This window comes from Balaenoptera acutorostrata, chromosome 13 (assembly GCF_949987535.1).
Source record: "Balaenoptera acutorostrata chromosome 13, mBalAcu1.1, whole genome shotgun sequence".
Classification (NCBI taxonomy): Eukaryota; Metazoa; Chordata; class Mammalia; order Artiodactyla; family Balaenopteridae; genus Balaenoptera; species Balaenoptera acutorostrata.
Window position 1 is genome coordinate 13,307,639 of NC_080076.1, and position 18,371 is coordinate 13,326,009.

At 45.9% G+C, this 18,371-nt stretch overlaps 1 protein-coding gene across 1 annotated transcript in view; it reads left to right on the forward strand.

Annotated features, from left to right (window-relative positions):
* BCL2 (BCL2 apoptosis regulator) overlaps window positions 1-16,933 on the forward strand; it is a 185,833-nt gene extending 168,900 nt beyond the window's left edge. The window contains exon 3 of the mRNA XM_007192009.2: window positions 11,574-16,933. Within this exon, the coding sequence (XP_007192071.2) occupies window positions 11,574-11,708 (135 nt within the window). The 3' untranslated portion in view covers window positions 11,709-16,933. The remainder of the gene's footprint in view (window positions 1-11,573) is intronic.
* The last annotated feature ends 1,438 nt before the right edge of the window (window positions 16,934-18,371 follow it).

The window sequence follows — 18,371 nt, forward strand, 5'->3', positions numbered from 1 at the left end:
GACATTTCATAGAAATGGCATCATTACAATATATGACCATTTATGCCTGGTTTCTTTCACTCAGCGTAATGTTTTCAAGGTTCACCCATGTTGTAGGTTGTATCAATGCTTCATTCCTTTCTATGGCTGAATAGTATTCCATGGTATGGATGGTACCACCCTTTGTTTATTTGTTCATTAGCTGATAGACATTTGGGTCATTTCCACTTTGGGCTATTATGAATAATGCTGATGTGAATATCTGTGTACAAATGTGAACATATATGTTTGTGTGAACATATATTTTCAGTTACCTTGGGCATATATCTAGGAGTGGAATTGCTGAGTCATGGGATAACTGGTCAACCCTTTGAGGAACCACCACCGTTTTCCACAGAGGCTGCACCGTTTTCTATTCCCACCAGCAACGTGCGCAGTCTCCAGTTTCTCTTCCTCCTCGTCAACACTGGCCATTGTCCACTTTTTACTTTAAAGCCATGCTGGTGGGTGTGAAGTGATATCTCATTGTGGTTTTCATTTGCATTTCCCTAATGATGGATGAATGTCTTTTCTTGAGCTTATTGGCCATTTGTATATCTTCTTTGGTGAAATATCTATTCAAATCTTTGCCCATTCTTTAATTAGGCTACTTGTCTTTTTATTGTTGAGTTGTAATAATTACAACTTTTTTGCTCAATGTACTTTCATCCTAACAAAATATCATAAGGTGATATTTCCCCCCAAACAGTGAAAATAGCATAAGCCCAAAGCAAGAAGAGGTCAAGTGCCAGAAAAGGCAGGGCACTCTAGCCAAAAGAAGGTAGTGGAATGAGGAAGGTCAGGAAGAAAAATGAAGTAACTTTGTTTTAAAGCCAGAACACTGCAAGGCGGTTTCCTGTGGCCTCTGTGCCTGTGAGGTCCTGTGGAAGGCACCCTTCAAACGAGGACAGCAGACTTGGTCTCCCCCCTCCTCCCCAGAGCGCTGCAGGGTATACGCACCTACACACACAAAGTGCTTTGAACGTGTTTAGAGAACTCTCAAGCTCACCAAAGCTGCTGTGAATGCGTGAGAATATCAAGGAGCAATTCTTACAAGGCAGGCCTGTGTCTTATTTAGCTTTAAGACTCCTCAGCACCTTATAAAAAAAATGTTTGGTTCCCGAATGCCTCAGCAAGTCAAAGATGAGATTTCGAGGTCTCATATAGATACGGCTTTATTCTCGTTTTGGTTTGTTATCCGAACCTGATGAACCAAATGACCCAATCACTTAACATAGTTTTTAGCACATTTTGCTATAGATGCATTACTTTTCCCAATTCCACAGACATCTTTTGAAGCTCTGGACTGGTCTCGCCTCCTGGCAGGAGGGACCTAAGCCCACAGGTGGCCAAGTCCCCACTCCCTGCAGTATTTGCATGGCTAGTGCAGCCAGGAATCTGCCACTGTACTTCTCTCCAGATAGCAGTGTGCCCCAGCCCCAGGGTGATTAGACTAGCAGAGCCTCCCGAGACTCCTTCAGCAGGTGGACAGGGCCAGCGGCCTTTGACCTGGCCCTGTGGCTGCAGGGTCCCCAGAGCAACAGACGCCTTTGCAGATTAGTTTCAAAGTGTGCCCTGCTCTAGAAGGGAAGGCACCCTTGGGGTTCTCATTTTTCTGCTCTCCCTCGCTCCCGAGGGCCCCTGCCTGATTTGCATCCTCAGCTCAATTTGCATCACAAAATACACCCAAACTTCCCTGGACCCGCTGTGGTAGGCAGGCAAGTTGTGTTTTTTTGTTTTGTTTGGGTTTTTCATCTCCTGCCATTTCTCTAGCAGGTTTCTGGTTACATCCAGATGACACTTAGATTAGGTTTCATTTTATGTCCTTGGCCTATGATTCAACTAGCCCTTCCCACTGGGCCAGAGTCCCTCCAAGATCAAGCCCCGTTCACTGGAGGGGGCTCAGGGGGCGGCCCCTGCAGTCCTCGTGGAAGCATCACCCTGCTTCTCACGCTCACTGGGCACCTCGATCTGCAGGCCAGGCAGCTGCGCGTCCTTCAGTCATATGCTCTGGGGTTGTTGGGGGTTTTTTTCTCCTTCCTTTTCCCCCAAACCCGGAATCAATATTTTGGGAGTAAAGGGGATGGGGAGGAGGGAGGAAGAGCCCCAGGGGACAGAAGTTTGCAACCGCCCAAAGCAGCTCTGTTCTCCAGACGGAACCCTCCAGACTCATTCAGCACCAAGTGGCTGCAGAGGAAACCCTGCCGGGCCAATGATAAGGGGGAAATGGAGTCACTTCCTTACCAGCTGCTTTATTCAGGTAGAAACAGTCCTCACTTCCTCGCGTGTGCTGTGCTGGCCACCGCTCCCAGCGGCCTGGCCGCCTGCTTCCCCTTTTGATCTCAGCCACAGTGGGCGTCGGCGCATCACCGCCTCCGGGCTTTAGGGAGAGCCCTCCTCTCTGCTGTGTGTGCCCCCCTCTCTCCTGGGGCTTGTATGTCAGTTGGCTCTGGGCGTTGGAAAACCATAGATCGTGTTTACTGGGAATGAGTCTCAGACTCCTTAGTAGAATCCAAGACTAGTGACCACCGGTGGTCTTTTTTTTTTTTTTTAATTTTATTTATTTATTTATTTATTTATGGCTGTGTTGGGTCTTCGTTTCTGTGCGAGGGCTTCCTTTAGTTGCGGCGAGCGGGGGCCACTCTTCATCGCGGTGCGGGGGCCACTCTTCATTGCGGCGCGCGGGCCTCTCACTGTCGCGGCCTCTCTTGTTGCGGAGCACAGGCTCCAGACGCGCAGGCTCAGTAGTTGTGGCTCACGGGCCCAGTTGCTCCGCGGCATGTGGGATCTTCCCAGACCAGGGCTCAAACCCGTGTCCCCTGAATTAGCAGGCAGACTCTCAACCACTGCGCCACCAGGGAAGTCCCACTACCGGCGGTCTTTATGTTTCCATGAAGGTCCAGGATCAACTTGGGGCTGCTGATCATCTCCCCTGTCTTGTACAACGGGCACCAATGCTGCCTTTCTTGTCGTGCCCAGGATTATTTTTTTTCATCTCTAGGCAGCATTTTCAGTCTTCATAACGTAGCTGGAATCTCCCTGACAGAGGGGTAAGTGGTCCAGTGAGTTTGGAAAATGCCCGACAGCTTATCCCCCCCTTGGAGACTCACAGGGCATACGTGTGGGATGATATTCAAAATAGTTAGCGACCGATATGGCACAGACACTGACCAGTGAGAGCCAACGCTGACCATTATGAACCATCTGAACATCACTTCCTCACAGGAAGACACTAGAGGCTGCTGCAAAAAAGAAGGCAGCGGCTTTTGTTTAAGCCCATCATTTATTTGTCCTTTGAACATGCTCCTTTTAAAAAATATCGTCTCTTAAGATACATTTGGAAAACCTGTTCTCTAGTAAAAGAAATCAGTGTATTTCAGTTCCACAGACATTTGCTGAGTGCCGAATATGTGACAGACACATGCTCCAGGGATCCAAAGATAAATAAAACATGGTCCCTGCACCTCCAGGTGCTAATTGTTGAATGGGGGAAGACAGACATGTAAACAGGGACTAGCTGAGGATTATTCAGCTCAACCCAGGGGCTTGGAGAAAGTTGCCTGCAAAACACGATTGCACTGAATTCCTGCATGAACTAAAATGAACTTACACGTGACAGAGCTGAGCAGGAAACTAGGTTGGGGCAGAGCATCGGGAGCCTTGGATGTCATGTTAAAGAATTTGGAGTTAAGCATGGAAGTGACAGATTTGATTCTGAATAGATCACTCTGCCTGCAGTAGCGAGAGGAGATTGAAGGGTAGGGCATTAGACTAAAGGCAGAGAGATCAGATGGGAAATCCTAGCAGTAATCCTGGGGAGATAAATAGTTAGGTGGTGAAGTCAGTGGTACACATACTGTCCTGTGGAATCCCCTTGCCCTTACCACTTCAGAGCTCTCTAGCTTGACCTCCAACTACAGGAGATACAGCATCTGGATCTCTTGCCCCAAGGGCTTTCTCTGGCCTCTAGAGCCCACTTTACCTGTGCACCTGACTGGCCAGAAGTGCTGGGATATTGATACCTCCATAGGAGCAACCCTCAGCCAATGAATGGAAGGAGGTGGTGTATAAATACCCCAGCTCCCTAGCCGCTTACTGGAATAACGAAAGGTGTGTTCTGCACTGACCCCCAGACTTCCCAGCAGGATTTAGTTCCAGTTGCCAGCAGCAGTAACTTGCTTGACAAGGTAACCCATGGCCACTTTCCCTTTTCTGTCTCACTTCCCCACTCTCCTGCTAGTGTTTCCTGGGATCACCTCCCACATAAACTGCTTACACTCCAGTCTTTTTCTTAGGGTCTGCTTCTGGGGGAACCCAACCTAAGACTGTGGGATTTACCTGTGAATGAATGGATGGGGGAGAAGAGGAAACATCTATCTAGGAGACTCTCAGGGTGTGGGTTTACTTGACAGCGTGGACACTGTAAAGGTGGGAAGAGAGGCCGGCTTGCTGGAGGGGCTTTGATGACTACAGTCTGGACAGGCTGTATTGTAACTTCTGGTGGGTCATCTAAGAAGACGATTGGCATAGGAATCTGACTGTCAGAGGAGCAAGTGGGGCTGGATATAAAGGTTTCAGAAACATCATCATGGGGGGGTGTTTAAGACCATGAGAGTGAAGATTAGCCGAAGAGAGAGAAGACAGTCCAGGCTGCTCAGGGAGCATCAGGTACCCATCAGGGCAGACAGAAGAGGAGGTGCCCATGAAGAGATGGAGAAGAAATTCTCCAGGAGGCAAAGATTTACAGTGATCGCAGCATCCAGTGTGTCAAAATGCTCAGTCAGGTATGATCTGAAAAGTATTCAGTGGATTTAGCCACATGGAGGGTATTGGTATTCTCGGGAGAGTGGTTTCAGAAGCGCAGTGGAGGACTTCCCTAGTGGCGCAGTGGTTAAGAATCGCCTGCCAATGCAGGGGACAAAGGTTCAAGCCCTGGTCCGGGAAGATCCCACATGCCGCAGAGCAACTAAGCCCGTGCGCCACAGTTACTGAGCCTATGCTCTAGAGCCCGCGAGCCACAACTACTGAGCCCAGGTGCCACAACTACTGAAGCCCGCGCACCTAGAGCCGGTGCTCTGCAACAAGAGAAGCCACCGCAATGAGAAGCCTGCGCACCGCAATGAAGAGTAGCCCCCGCTCGCTGCAGCTAGAGAAAGGTCACGCGCAGCAACGAAGACCCAACGCAGCTAAAAAAAAAATCAATTAATTAATTAATTAAAAAAAGTTTCTCTCTTTAAAAAAAAAAGAAAAGAAAAGCGCAGTGGAGGAAGTGGCCAGGCTGAGTGGATTAAAATGTGGTGGAAAAGCAGCTGATGAGAGTAGGTTAGCAGTTTGTCTTGGGGGGAAAGAAGAGAAAAGGTAATGTTTAGGGTGGAACCCAGCATCTGCGTGGACATTTTGAGGAAATCTGAATGTTTATATGCCAAGGAAATAAGAGACAGAAGGTGGATGAGGTTGACATCGTAGTTGGGAGCTGGGGCAATTGATGGAGGAAGGTTCCAGAAGCAACAGGAGACAGTGGAATAAGGGAGCGGGGTGTAAAGAACAGGGGAGGACAGATAGGGATGTGAGTTAGTCGGTGCTCCCAGATAGGAAGCTGGGGTGATTCTCACTCAATGGCCCGACTTTCTCAGAGAAGAAAGAGGTGACATCAGCTGTTAAACAGTGAGGGGACCCATGAGAACAGTGGTGGCAGTTTGGAATAGTCATGGAAAGGAGCAGAGCCAAGCTCTGACCCAGGGTAAGGGAGTGCTCAGTGCTTTCTAGAACTCACTGAGTCTGGAGACCATGAATTTAGAGCAGCCCCCATCTGCCTGGCCAGACGACTTTCTTCAGCAACGCTTGGAAGGCCAGAGGTGACTGGGGGGCAGGATGGGGTCAAGGTTGGATGGGAGGAGCAGGGTGAGGGAGGCAGGGAGAAGGGGTGCAGGGAGACAGAGCCGAGTGCCTGCCAGGGTCCTCAGCCACCGAGCACAGGAGGCCAGGGATGCGAACGCAGCCTCTCGTCCTCCTCCGCCTCATAGCAGCTTATCAGCACACACTGTGAGTAATTTACTTTCCCAGTCTACACTTCATTTGCCTCATTTATATAAAGGGCGTTATCATTACTAGGTATTACCACACCAGTGCAGGAGATCTGAACTTACTTGGAGGTAACTGCCCGCTCAGTTTTGAGTTACTATGGTTCACCTTTTCCATTTTCTTTCTTTTTTATAAATTTATTTTATTTACTTATTTTTGGCTGCGTTGGGTCTTCGTTGCTGTGCGTGGGCTTTCTCTAGTTGCGGCGAGCAGGGGCTACTCTTCGTTGCGGTGCGTGGGCTTCTCATTGCGGTGGCTTCTCGTTGCAGTGCATGGGCTCTAGGCGCACGGGCTTCAGTAGTTGTGGCTCGCAGGCTCAGTAGTTGTGGCTCACGGGCTTAGTTGCTCCATGGCATGTGGGATCTTCCCGGACCAGGGATCGAACCCGTGTCCCCTGCATTGGCAGGCGGATTCTTAACCACTGCACCACCAGGGAAGTCCATCGTCTTTTCTATTTTCTAACCCTTGCCCTCAGGTTGTCATGAGGGAGGCGATCCCCATGGAGACAAAATGATAAAGCCATGACAGATAGAAAATATCAAAGGCGTTTGATAGCAGTGTTCAGTTTCCTGCTAGCACCATCTGATTTTCTTTTTGTTCTGCCGACAGGACCTTCCGCTCTGTGCAGGGTAGAAAATGGCAGCACGCCTCGATTTAGTTTAGTTCAATGTGCACACAGAGGCATCCCCTCTCTGGATTGGAAGCTCTTTGAGGGCAGGATGACTTCCCCCCCTTAGGGTCTCCCATGATGATGTAATGTATCCACACAAGTCAGCTCAAAGATTGTGGAACGTAACTGAATTTCTGATTTGTCTACAGCCAACCAAGACCACATTAAGTTTCCCCACAGGTGCAAGGAGCAATGAGAGCCAGGGGCCTGGACTTACAGACGCTGGTTTCATTGTTACCTGTTTCACTCAGTGTTATGTTGGGAACATCTCTCCTTGCCAATAAATATAGGGTATAGTTTTTAGTGACCGACCCATATTCCATTATCATATTTTCATATACTTTTGTTGTTTTCAGGTTTTATTAATTTTTTCAAGATGAATAACTAGAAGTAGAATTACTAACAAAACGACAATATTTTTAAAGCTTTTGCTACGCATTGCCAAATATGAAAGGTCTCTCCATTTACCTCTACCTGGGAGTCTATCAGTTGTGTAAGAGTATCTGGGGCTCCCACCCCCATCCCTACCCCATCCGTTTCAGCAGAACTCAGTATTCTTTTTCAGTTTCTGCCAATCTGATTTGTTTTTAAATCTCGTTTTATTTGGAATCAGGTTTAAACGAAACTTTTTGAAGGATTCTGAAGGGGAAAGGAAAATTTTGGAGGGTGGGCTGCCTTGAGGGACCTGTATGTGTATGTCTGTGTCGGGGAGGGGGGGAGGAGAGAGAGAGAAATAGAGGAAGAGGGGAAAGGAAGGAAGGGAGGGAGGGAGGAAGAGGGAGAAGGGGGTGAGAGTGGTCCCAATGAAGGAGGGATGATACTTTTACCGCCTCCCCCCAACTTTCCCTGGCTTAGGAGTCTTGAGTCTGGTCTGTTCCCATCCGTCTGTCCCGCCCACATCTCCCTGGCTTACTTCCAACCCTGCAGCCAGGGTCCGGGGTTGGGATGTTGGCCGCCCTGCCCCACTGATGCCAGCCCTGGGTGGAACTCAGACTCAGACCATCTGTGGCCTCTGAATTTGTAGTTTGTGGGGAAGCTGTCTGCAAAAGAGCACGCAGAGCTGGGGCACTGCCTGCCTTCTCCATGATGTGAGAGGCCAACAGGAGAAAGGACCCTTCCCTGGGGACTTGCTGTGCCCATCCCTGAGGTCAGGCAGAGCCCTTGCCAGTCCTGACATGAGCAAGGGCTGCCGTGCCTTCTGAATATATAGGCTGGGATTTTGTCCGAATCACATGACAACGGCCCAGGTTTTCTTTTTCCCTCTTTGTTGCTTTTAATACATAAAATGAGCATGTGTTTATTTAAAACAGCTTTCAAACTTAAACAAATAATGACAGACTGTTCAAACAGACTTCGGAAATCACCCTAATCAGGATGTTTGAAAAAGCAAGAAGACGACTCTCCATGAAAGTAGCTTTTAGGATCTTCAGTCCTGAAACAACAGGGTCTGCTCTGCACTTTAGAATCACAGATGGGCAAACCGTAGGAGCCAGATTCCATCTCAGGGGGTTTAAAGAACGCCCCTCAGCCCTACAACCTGACTTAATAATTTACGAGGAAGTAGAGTTGGGCGTGTGTTATCACCAGAACACATGACGGGTACGTTTGAATTCGCAGTTTCTATAGAAATCATCAAGCATCTTCAGAACCAAAAGCTGACACCTTAAGAGGGAGCTAGTAAATTGTTTCTGGAAATTAGCAGGCTCAGTAGACCATCTGGAGGGAAGGGCAGTTTTAGGAGGGATGTAGCAGGTTAGCAAGAGGACAGGCCAGAGAACAAGGTACTGTTTCCACTAGTTCACACTCTGGGCCACATTTACAAATGGCCTCAGTCACCTATGTTTATCTTCACAACAACCAATTTTATGGGTGAAATAAATGAAGCTCAGGGTTGGGTAATTTGTTCAAGGTCATAAGCAATAAAATGGCAAAGCTGGGATTTCACCCAGACCCTCTCCCCCGAGTTCAGAGCTAATTCCCAGATCCCTGGGGCTGCGTCATCGTCTCTGTGCTCATTCTTTGGGTTAAGAGATGCTTCTTTAGCTCATTCCACTTTAGAAATGATTTTTTTCTTTATAGTGCACATCAGAAATGGGCCATGAGGTCCGTTAGAAGCATAGTTATTAATGTGAGGGGCTGGGGCTTGGGAGAGGGAATTATTCTGGCCCCAGAGAGTTGGGGGTATTTGGAGAGGTTGTTTCTTCTCCTGCTGGTACTGTGCACCAGACAAAGCAGCCTGAGTTTGTCGCTGCTTCCTCCACTTTCCCAGGATGGCTCCTGGTCTGGAAAGGTCAGATGGCCTAGGCCTTAGTCTGTTTCATATTCTTCCACAGAAAACTCTGTTGATAACTAAAGGGATGCTGGGTCCAACCACTGACCCTCTCAACATCAAGCCGAATTGCATACTGCCCAGTGCTGGTACTCTGAGGAATTTGGGGTGCCCTTTGGCTGGGCTCTTGTGGGTTCCAGCCTGCCCATCCCTCAGGGAGAACAGCACGGAGGGGAGGGCTGTTTGTTAGACATTTGCTGTTGTGTCTGTGGGATCCTGGGATGTACTTTGCAAGAGGCAGTTTCTCTAAATAGATCCTGACCCCTTTCTGCCCCATTTATGCCACTTACATGTAGGGAAAGTAGGAGGTGTCTTGACAAACAGCCGTGATTGTTAGCTCAGCTTTGCGGTAAGGGCACTAAGCACGTATTTCATTTATGTCTATTGCCTTGCTTGCTAAGGCTCAAACTTAGAAAATGTTAACAATAGATTAAGAAAGAAGAAAACCCTTGCGCCCTCTCCTGGTAAAAGTTAATCCAGTACATCTGAAGGTATAGCTCACTCACTCATGGGGAGCAGTTATCTGTCTAGACTAAGTAATCTTGTACTAATTTGACCAAAGCTATTGACACACTAGATGGACCATTGGGTCTTCCTTGGGCTGTGATTACAGGGTTTCTTCTAAACCTTTCTTCGCAGGGCTCCTCAGCCTCAGCACTATTGGCGCTTTGGGGTGGATAATTCTTTGTGGTGAGGGCTGTCCGGTGCCTTGTGGATACTGAACAGCATCCCTGGCTTCTACCCATTAGATGCCAACAGCACGCCCATCCCAGACCATGACTACCAAAAATGTTTCTAGGCATTGCCAAATGTGCCCTGGGGGACAAGACCAGTGAGCCCTACTGCCCTAAACCCATGTCTGCCTTTTTTTTTTTTCTTTTTTGGCCACACCTTGCAGCTTGCAGGATCTTAGTTCCCCGACCAGGGATTGAACCCACGCCCTCGGCAGTGAAAGTGCCGGGTCCTACCCACTGGACCGCCAGGGAATTCCCTCTTGTTTGCCTTTTGTAAAAGGTGCCACTGGTCACAGGGCAACCAGTGAGAGAGTGAGGATGGCTCAACACAAACCTTTCGTGACTGTGGGGAGCAATTTTGATGATTGGTCAACTGAGTTCACCTCTGGGAATTTGTCTAAAAAAATCCAAACAAGTAGACAAGAGTTTATGTATAAAGCTGTATCATAATGTTGTTTATGAGATCAGAAGTTTAAAACAACCCCAATAAAGAATTGGTTAAATAAAGTACAGCATAGATATAGATATATAAACATATATGGTGGAATACTATGCAGTCATGAAAAAGAATTGTGTAAGTTTATATTCAATAACATGGGACTTTTCCCTAATGATGCCTTAAACTCTCAAGACTACTGCAAGATGTCCAGAGGTTTTTGTATACAAAAGGAATAATTTCAAGAAGGCAGAGTAAGCATCTAGGTGAAGTATTAGGCCAAACACAGAATTCAAACCAATGTTTGACTTCAGAAAACTTTACTCTTTAATTGAACAAACATTTCTCAAAGACCTACATGTACCAAGACCACACATCATAGCACTGGGGAGACAAAGATGATACCTGGTCCCTCTACTGCAATACTTGCTCCAAACAGACAAAAACACGGTAAACGTTGTCAGACCCTCCTCCCTACCGTGATGCTGGACGTCTCCGTATGTTACTGTCTCCCATCATGAAATCGTGTGCTCTAATTCCAGGTTTGGGGGCCTAACCGGAGCTACATCTTGTTTTCCTCTTCATGCCTGATTAATCACACCAAGGGAACAACATTTCATTTACTGCTTTATATATTCAGATATATTTAGAGTTGTCCAAATACCCATTGGGTCCAAACATGGAATCTAATCCTCCCCAACAAATCTAAGAAATGAGCATTCAATGGTCTCAGCTTTTCTCCTACAGCACAGGAACAAAGAAAATGAATCCGTAAGATAGGTATGAAGAATAAATAAAATAATACATGTCAGGCATTTGTTACAAGTTTGTTACAAGTGCCTGGCATATAGCAAGCACTCAATAAAGGAGTAGTTGGGTTTTTTAAAAAATTAGTTTTACAAATGGTCATGCTAGCTAAAATTGCAAAGCCTCCCGTATTTCTAACTGCCTTTGCTGTTTTATCTTTTCCCTTAGCACCTACCACTCTCTAATACACTATATGAAACATGTAGTTTTGTTTACTGTCTATCCTACTCCACTGAGTCAAAGCTTTTGCGCTTTTACCCTATTTCATTCACTGCTGTATCTCTACGGTGTCTGGTACATAAGTAGGGTCTCAAAAAACATTTCCTGAATGAAAGTGAAAAGAGTGGGTCTGAAATCATTGCCCCCAAAGTGCGTTTGACCTTTCCCCTCACCCTCCTGAAGGTGCCCAGGCATTTCAGATGCCTTTCTCCCTGTCATCTGGCATTCCGTCCGTGCCCGCTCTAATATTCTTTTTCTTCCCTCCTCTCCCCACTGCAGGATGCCTTTGTGGAGCTGTATGGTCCCAGCATGCGGCCTCTGTTTGATTTCTCCTGGCTGTCTCTGAAGGCACTGCTCAGTCTGGCCCTGGTGGGAGCTTGCGTCACCCTGGGTGCCTATCTGGGCCATAAGTGAAGTCCACAGGCCTGCCACAAACACATATGCAAAAGGTTCACTAAAGCAGTAGAAATAATATGCATTGTCACTGATGCACCATGAAGCGAAGCTGTGGTCTCTTAAAAACAAAAACAAACCACCACCAACAACGAAAAAACAGCTTTCAGGCTCAACGTCGAATCAGCTACTTACTGCCAAAGGGAAATACAATTTATTTTTTACATTATTAAGAAAAATAAGATTTATTTATTTAAGACAGTCCCATTGAACCTCCTGTCTTTGGAAACCCTACCACTAATTACTAAGCCCCACCTGGATGGCTCCACCTGGTCTCCTGTGCCTATAAACACGGATTTCTGTTCCATGTTGTTGGCCCAACTGACTCACCATCTGAAAAGCAAACAAATTGACAAAGGACTTGACTGTTCCAGAAGCCGGGTTTCTGGCTGCTGGAGGTTAGGAAGAAGGTGTTCGCTTTCTTTGCCTTTTTTTTTTTGTTGCCCTGGAGGCTGTGTTCTTAATAGAGGGAAGGTCCTTGGAGGGGAGACCATTCTTCCCTGGCCTGCAGAACAGGCACTTTGCATATGGTACACACCCGGTTGGAAGAAAACCATCGGGAACTTCAGATGGACTTGGTATTTGCCAAGATCTCCACCCCGAAGGACAGTGTTGGGAAAAATGCCCTTAAACCATAGGAAAGTATTTTTTTAAGCTACCAATTGTGCCGAGAAGCATTTTAGCAATTTATACAATATCATCCAGTACCTTAAGCCCTGACGTGTATATTCATATATTTTGGATACACTCCCCCTCCAAATACTGGCTCTGTGTATGAAACAGAATCCTCTGGAATGCGAGGAAGTGAACGTTTCGGTGACTTCTTCGGCATCAGGAAGCATCAGGCCGCCACAAGTGCCTGCTTTTCCGCAAGAGGCCGCGGTCTGCTCTGCCTTGCTCCAGCTCGGAGACCTCGTCATGTAACCCAGCCTGGGCACTCGCTGGCCTGCTCGAGGGGTTTTAAACAGAGCGGTGTGGTCTGCGAATGTCTGGAAGGTGACGGAGCTCAGAATCGCGCGGGCAAGGAAAGAAGGCAGGAGGCCTGGGCCTGCTACCCTGGGGCCCCCTGGTTAGGCGCCTCTCCACGTGGAGCGTGGAACCCGGGAGCCAAGGCTCTTCGGGCGTTTATCACTGTGGAGGGAAGGAAACAGGCACTGCGCCTTTGCTCGCGGAGGGAGGCGGTGATGGCTGGGGATCCCGCCCCCCAAGGGAGACGCTTGCGTGCGCCTCGGCCACGCAGCTGCCAGCCTGCCCGTGCAGCTTAAAGCAAGATTTTAAAGACTTTGGGGAGGGTCATAAATCCTAAAGGAAGCGTTAAAATGGATTAACTGACCTATGTCTGTGGAATTACGATGTAAAACATTATCTTGTCATTGTAGTTTGGTTTTATTTGAAAAACCTGACAGAGGGGGGGAAAAAAAGTTCCAGGTGTGGAATGTGGGGATTATCTGTACATCCTGGGGCGTTAAAAAAGAAAAAAAGAAAAAAAAAAAAAAATCAGTGCTGGAAAACGCTAGAGAAGTAGCAAAAGAAGTGAAATGTCCAGCTCATAAACTAGAAATATTTTTTCAAGTTTAGAATCAGCCTTGAGACATACGTGGAATAACTGTGGCATTATTGCATTATATACCATTTATCTGTATTAACTTTGGAATGTACTTATGTTCAATGTTTAATGCTGTGGTTGATATTTCGAAAGCTGCTTTAAAAAAAAAAAAGATTACATGCATCTCAGCATCTTTTTAAAAAATTGTATTTAGTTATGGCCTCTACACTATTTGTTAGCAAAAATAATCATTTTTTCCATTTGAGAGTTTTGGCTCTTAATTCTTTAAAAGCATTTCTGAGGAGGTGAGCTAAGCCCTGGGTCTCAGCTACCTGAGAAACCCTGGGGCACGCCGGCCACCCAGCCACTTTGCCTGAACCGAGTTACGTCCACTTCCGTGTCAACAGAATTATTTATTGTGAGGGACGTATCTGTTGTCCCTTTGACCTTGTTGCTTAGGTTTACTTGTCCTTGGCCAAATCAGAATTTAACTCACATCATTTAGGATTGCATACATGTTTGGTTAAACCCATGAGGTTCATTCGGCTGGAAATCCAGATGGAAAATGACCAGGGGATTAAATTCTGGCTCCGATGGTTTGCCCTTTAGAGATGGCTTCCGTGCCTGTTTCCACGGAGACCTGTCTGGAGCCCTCCCACCCTCCTTCCATAGGGCCTTTCTCCGTGGCCGTCCTCAGGTCCTTCCTGAAATGCAGTGGCGCTTACGCCCTAGACGGAGAAAGCAAGAAACCCATGGTATGAAGCCAGACCTCCCTGGCGGGCCTCAGGGAACAGGACGATCAGACCTTTGAATGATTCTAATTTTTAAGCAAAATATTATCTTATGAAAGGTTTACATTGTCAAAAGTGATGAATATGGAATATCAAATTCTGTGCTGCTATCCTGCCAAGATCATTCTAATGGAGTCGGTTTGCAGTACACTCCAAGTGGCGAGATCCTCCAAGCTGCTTTAGAAGTAACCATGAAGAACACGGACATTTTTAATATAAAGCTTGTTTGTCTTTTGTTGTTGTTGTTGTTGTTATTGTTATTGTTCAAGCTGGGATTTGCAGAGGGTTCTAAAAATGTATATATAAAAAAGGTCACAGGGGCTAATTTCTGACTGGTTTCCTTTTGCTGTGGGGTTACATTATCTGGTTTTAACGATAAATGTTCCCGGCCGCCTGACCCCACAACTGTACAGTACTGTGGCTACTCTCTAAGAGTAGTTGAAGTTGCATTTTTCTTGTTGTTAAAAACATGTTAGAAGCAATGAATGTATATAAAAGCCTCGACTAGTCATTTTTTTCTCCTCCTTTTTTGCATTGTCTCAATTATTTTGCAGTTGGACAGCAGAGACCCATTCCTACCTAACAGGTGTGGAGGAGGGATTCACACCTGAATTACCATCAGCGTGGTGCACATGTTGGCCCAGGTCAGGGTTCAATAGAGCACGTGCACTTTCCAAACGGAGGTCGAGGGCTCTAAAAAAAGCCACAAGGAGAAAAGCACCCGAGAACCTCCTGGGTCCTCCCAGGCCCTCGCTGCACAGACAGCCCGAAAGAGAGATCAGAATGACAGCTCGCACCTTCCGCAGCAGACACTCATCTCAGATTCTGCAGGCTTCAGATGTGGCTTAAAGTCACATTTCGAATGAAGGAAGCACTTTGCTATAGTTCAAGCCAAAAACCAACAGCCTCTGCCCCAGCTCACTTACCTCTGTCTATTCCGATATGACCTTCCGTTAAGATGTGACTTTATTTCATTAGTAAATGTTTATGCTTATCATTTAAAGACCTAGTCCTGGCCCAAGGTGGGAAATTAGGAAGTGATCATAAATCAAGAGGAGTTCTAATAATCAGGATTAGACTTAAATACGTAGGACAGTCCCAACACACGTCTGGGTTTTTCGCGTCGAGGATCTATGGGATAAACAGAATTGCAAATTGTCTATATTGTAATTAAACTTATGCTAAAATGATGAACTTTTATTATACATGTGAACTTAAATTCTAATTTCTACTGTACTTCTAAGGCAGCGGCTGTTTTTATACTTCCTTATCACTTATAGTTAGTAATGGACACCTCCTCTATCAGAAAAAAACAGGAAGGGCTTGAAATATAAGCCATTCTAAGGAAATTAGGGAGTCAGTTGAAATTCTATTCTGATCTTATTCTGTGGTGTCTTTTGCAGCCCAGACAAATGTGGTTACACACTTTTAAGAAATACAATTCTACATTGTTAAGCTTATGAAGGTTCCAATCAGATCTTTATGGTTATTCAATTTGAATCTTCCTAGGGATTTTTTTTTTCTTTTTTAATTATTATGGGACAAAGAACATTTGTTGCAGGGTTGGGAGGAAGAATTTTCAAATGAGCAAAACATTCCCAAGATTGGATCAGGGTGTGGAGGCTTTCAGAATAGCCAGGACTGTAGGATGTGAAATGCAAACAAGTGAAAACTTCACTAGGATCAATGTGATGCCTCGGTGAAGGACCTTATGCAACAAACAAGAAACATTTTCAAGTTCTGTGGTATATTTAGCTTCTAGAGACAACAGAACAACTCAAAGTCCAGCTCTGTATGGCAATGCAGATGAACCAAAACTCTTTTAAACATCTGCCATCAATGGTAATGGTATTAATTTCAAGCCTGGACATGTCTAATGGCTATTTAAACAATAAATTTGTAATTTTAACCAACAGGATATTTAATGAAAACCTTCTGGTTGGTAGGGACATCTATTTCTAAATACTTATTACGCACAATACAGGGAGAAAAAAAGTGAGACTGAACTGGGTAAGTAATAATACAAGTTCCTTATCCTTACCCAAAGAATCATTCTGTTCCATGTCTGTGCTCATAGGACTGGCCTTAGACAACCATGAAATATGCATCCCACGGGGCACAAAGAAAACCAGATGGAGTATGAATGGTATTGCCCCAATTCATCATGACTACCCCAGAAAAATAACTGAAAGGCAATATATATCCTATTGATGACAAGGTTGTTTTGGGTCCCAAGGTAAGCTCAGCAGACAGAAACACTTGTGGAAGATGGAAAGGCTTAATCAAAAAATCCCGGGACTGTTACTAAATATGACTAGAGTATATTAGTAATTCCGTGTCCCTAAACCTTTTAGGGAATCTGCAGTGAGCCCTCCAGCCAGCTCATTTCATTAAGTTTTTGACTCTGGGGTGGCATTTAAAGGAATGATAGCCGATCACATTTCTTTGGAGGAAGCTTGTGTTTATTATACTATCTTCTTAAGTTTTCAACCAAGTTTTGCTTTTGTTTTGAGTTACTGGGATTATTTTTGTTTTCAATAAAAATAAGTGTATAAAAAGTGGTTTTGTATTGAAAGCTTTTGTTATCAAGATGTTCACACTTCTCCCTTCCATGGGCTGTTTTTAAGACGGATACTTCTTAGGGGTGGCTGATATCCTGCAACACTGTACACACACAAAAAACTATATGATAAGTGTACTTTAGATAGTTAAGATAAAGTAAGTCTCTGGTTGGCAAGCATTAAATATAATGGCATTTTCTTTGTATTGTTGGGGAAAGCCCCACTGCCATTCAACTTTCTTTGTCTGTCCAGTTAATATTGTGAAGAAAAATAAAGTACAATGTGAGATATTGGTTGTACCCTGGAATTGTTTGTGATGCGGTGATGTGATTTTGCCCTGTCATTCAAAGACCTTCTTAACAAGCCAGTAGAGCCACCCGGAGCCTGACTGGTTATGAAGCCCTGGGGGGGGCCAGGCTATGGGATTGCTCAGCGGGTGAAGCCGCCTTAGAAGGAGGTTTTGTTTCCTCGTTACTAACCCTTCTGGTTTGGTTCAAGGTGGACCAGCCTTGAGTTCTACTCCCATTGTTGCTGCCCGGTGTGATCCCTCATACCAAGTGAAGATCCCAACCTCTGCTCCGTAAGATGAAAGATGGTATAAAAAGGAGAGAAAGAAGCTAAAAATTCTGGTTTGAAGTGAGCGTTTTAAGATAACCAAAGCAGTCACTTGTTTTGGAGCATAGACATCCTAAACAGCCGGGCACCTATGTTTCCCTCTTATACTGCTACCCTAGGAAGGCATCAATCCTCCAAGGCTCTTCACTTCAACTCAATTAAAAGGACTCCGATAGCAGCATCTGCTGGCTGCCAGCCCTGTACACGTAACACCACCAGTTCTTATTACCTTGGAAGGTGGGTACTGGCTTCTCCTGTTTTATAGGCGAAATCTGAGACTCATAAAAGTTAATATGCCCAAGTCCTCAAACCTCGTGAACTGCAGAGGCAGGATCTGAGCTTGTGGTCCGGCTGCTTCCCAGGCCCTTGCTTCTCTTCTATCAGTGGTCTTCAAACGGCTGCACGTGGAGCCCTGGGGCACCACATTTTCAAGGGGTAAGCAAGCTTGGGGTGTTTATAAAGGAATCAACGTTCTTGGCATGCCAGGGATGTTCCGTCCTACACTGTCCTCCGTGAGAACACTCCTGAGGTCAGGCCAGCTCTCATCTCCCACCTTCCCTCTCGCAATCATCTGTCACAGCTCACAAAACAGAGGCGCACACAGCCGTCCCTCCCGGAATCTGGCTGTGATTCCCTTGCCCTGGCCACGGGGGCCAATCACGCCCGTCTCTTCCCAACTCCAGTGAAGTCAAGTTCGGTAGCTTGAAATCGGCCCTGGTGGAAGTATTTACACCATGGAAATGAGCACAAGATACAAAATAGAGCTTTTTTCCCCCTCTTGTTTCTTTTTCTTTTTTTTTTTCCAGAGAGCCATTTTACCTGCACACCTCTGGGCACTGTCCTGGGGATTTAAATCCCTTCAGTTACCAAAAGGTATGATGTGAAATCCTTGGGCTGTATTAGACACTAATGCCTGGGAAACGAATCCTTTTGCAAATCACTTTTCCAATTGGTTGCTTTCAACAAAGGTGAAAGAACACCTAGTCAAGACGGCCACCTGTCAAGCTGGCAGGATGTGGGTTTTTTTTTTTTTTTAATATGATTTCAGAATATAACTCAGAAATCCAGAGTTGTGTAACATTACTATACAAAACTCCTTCCACTCCCTCGT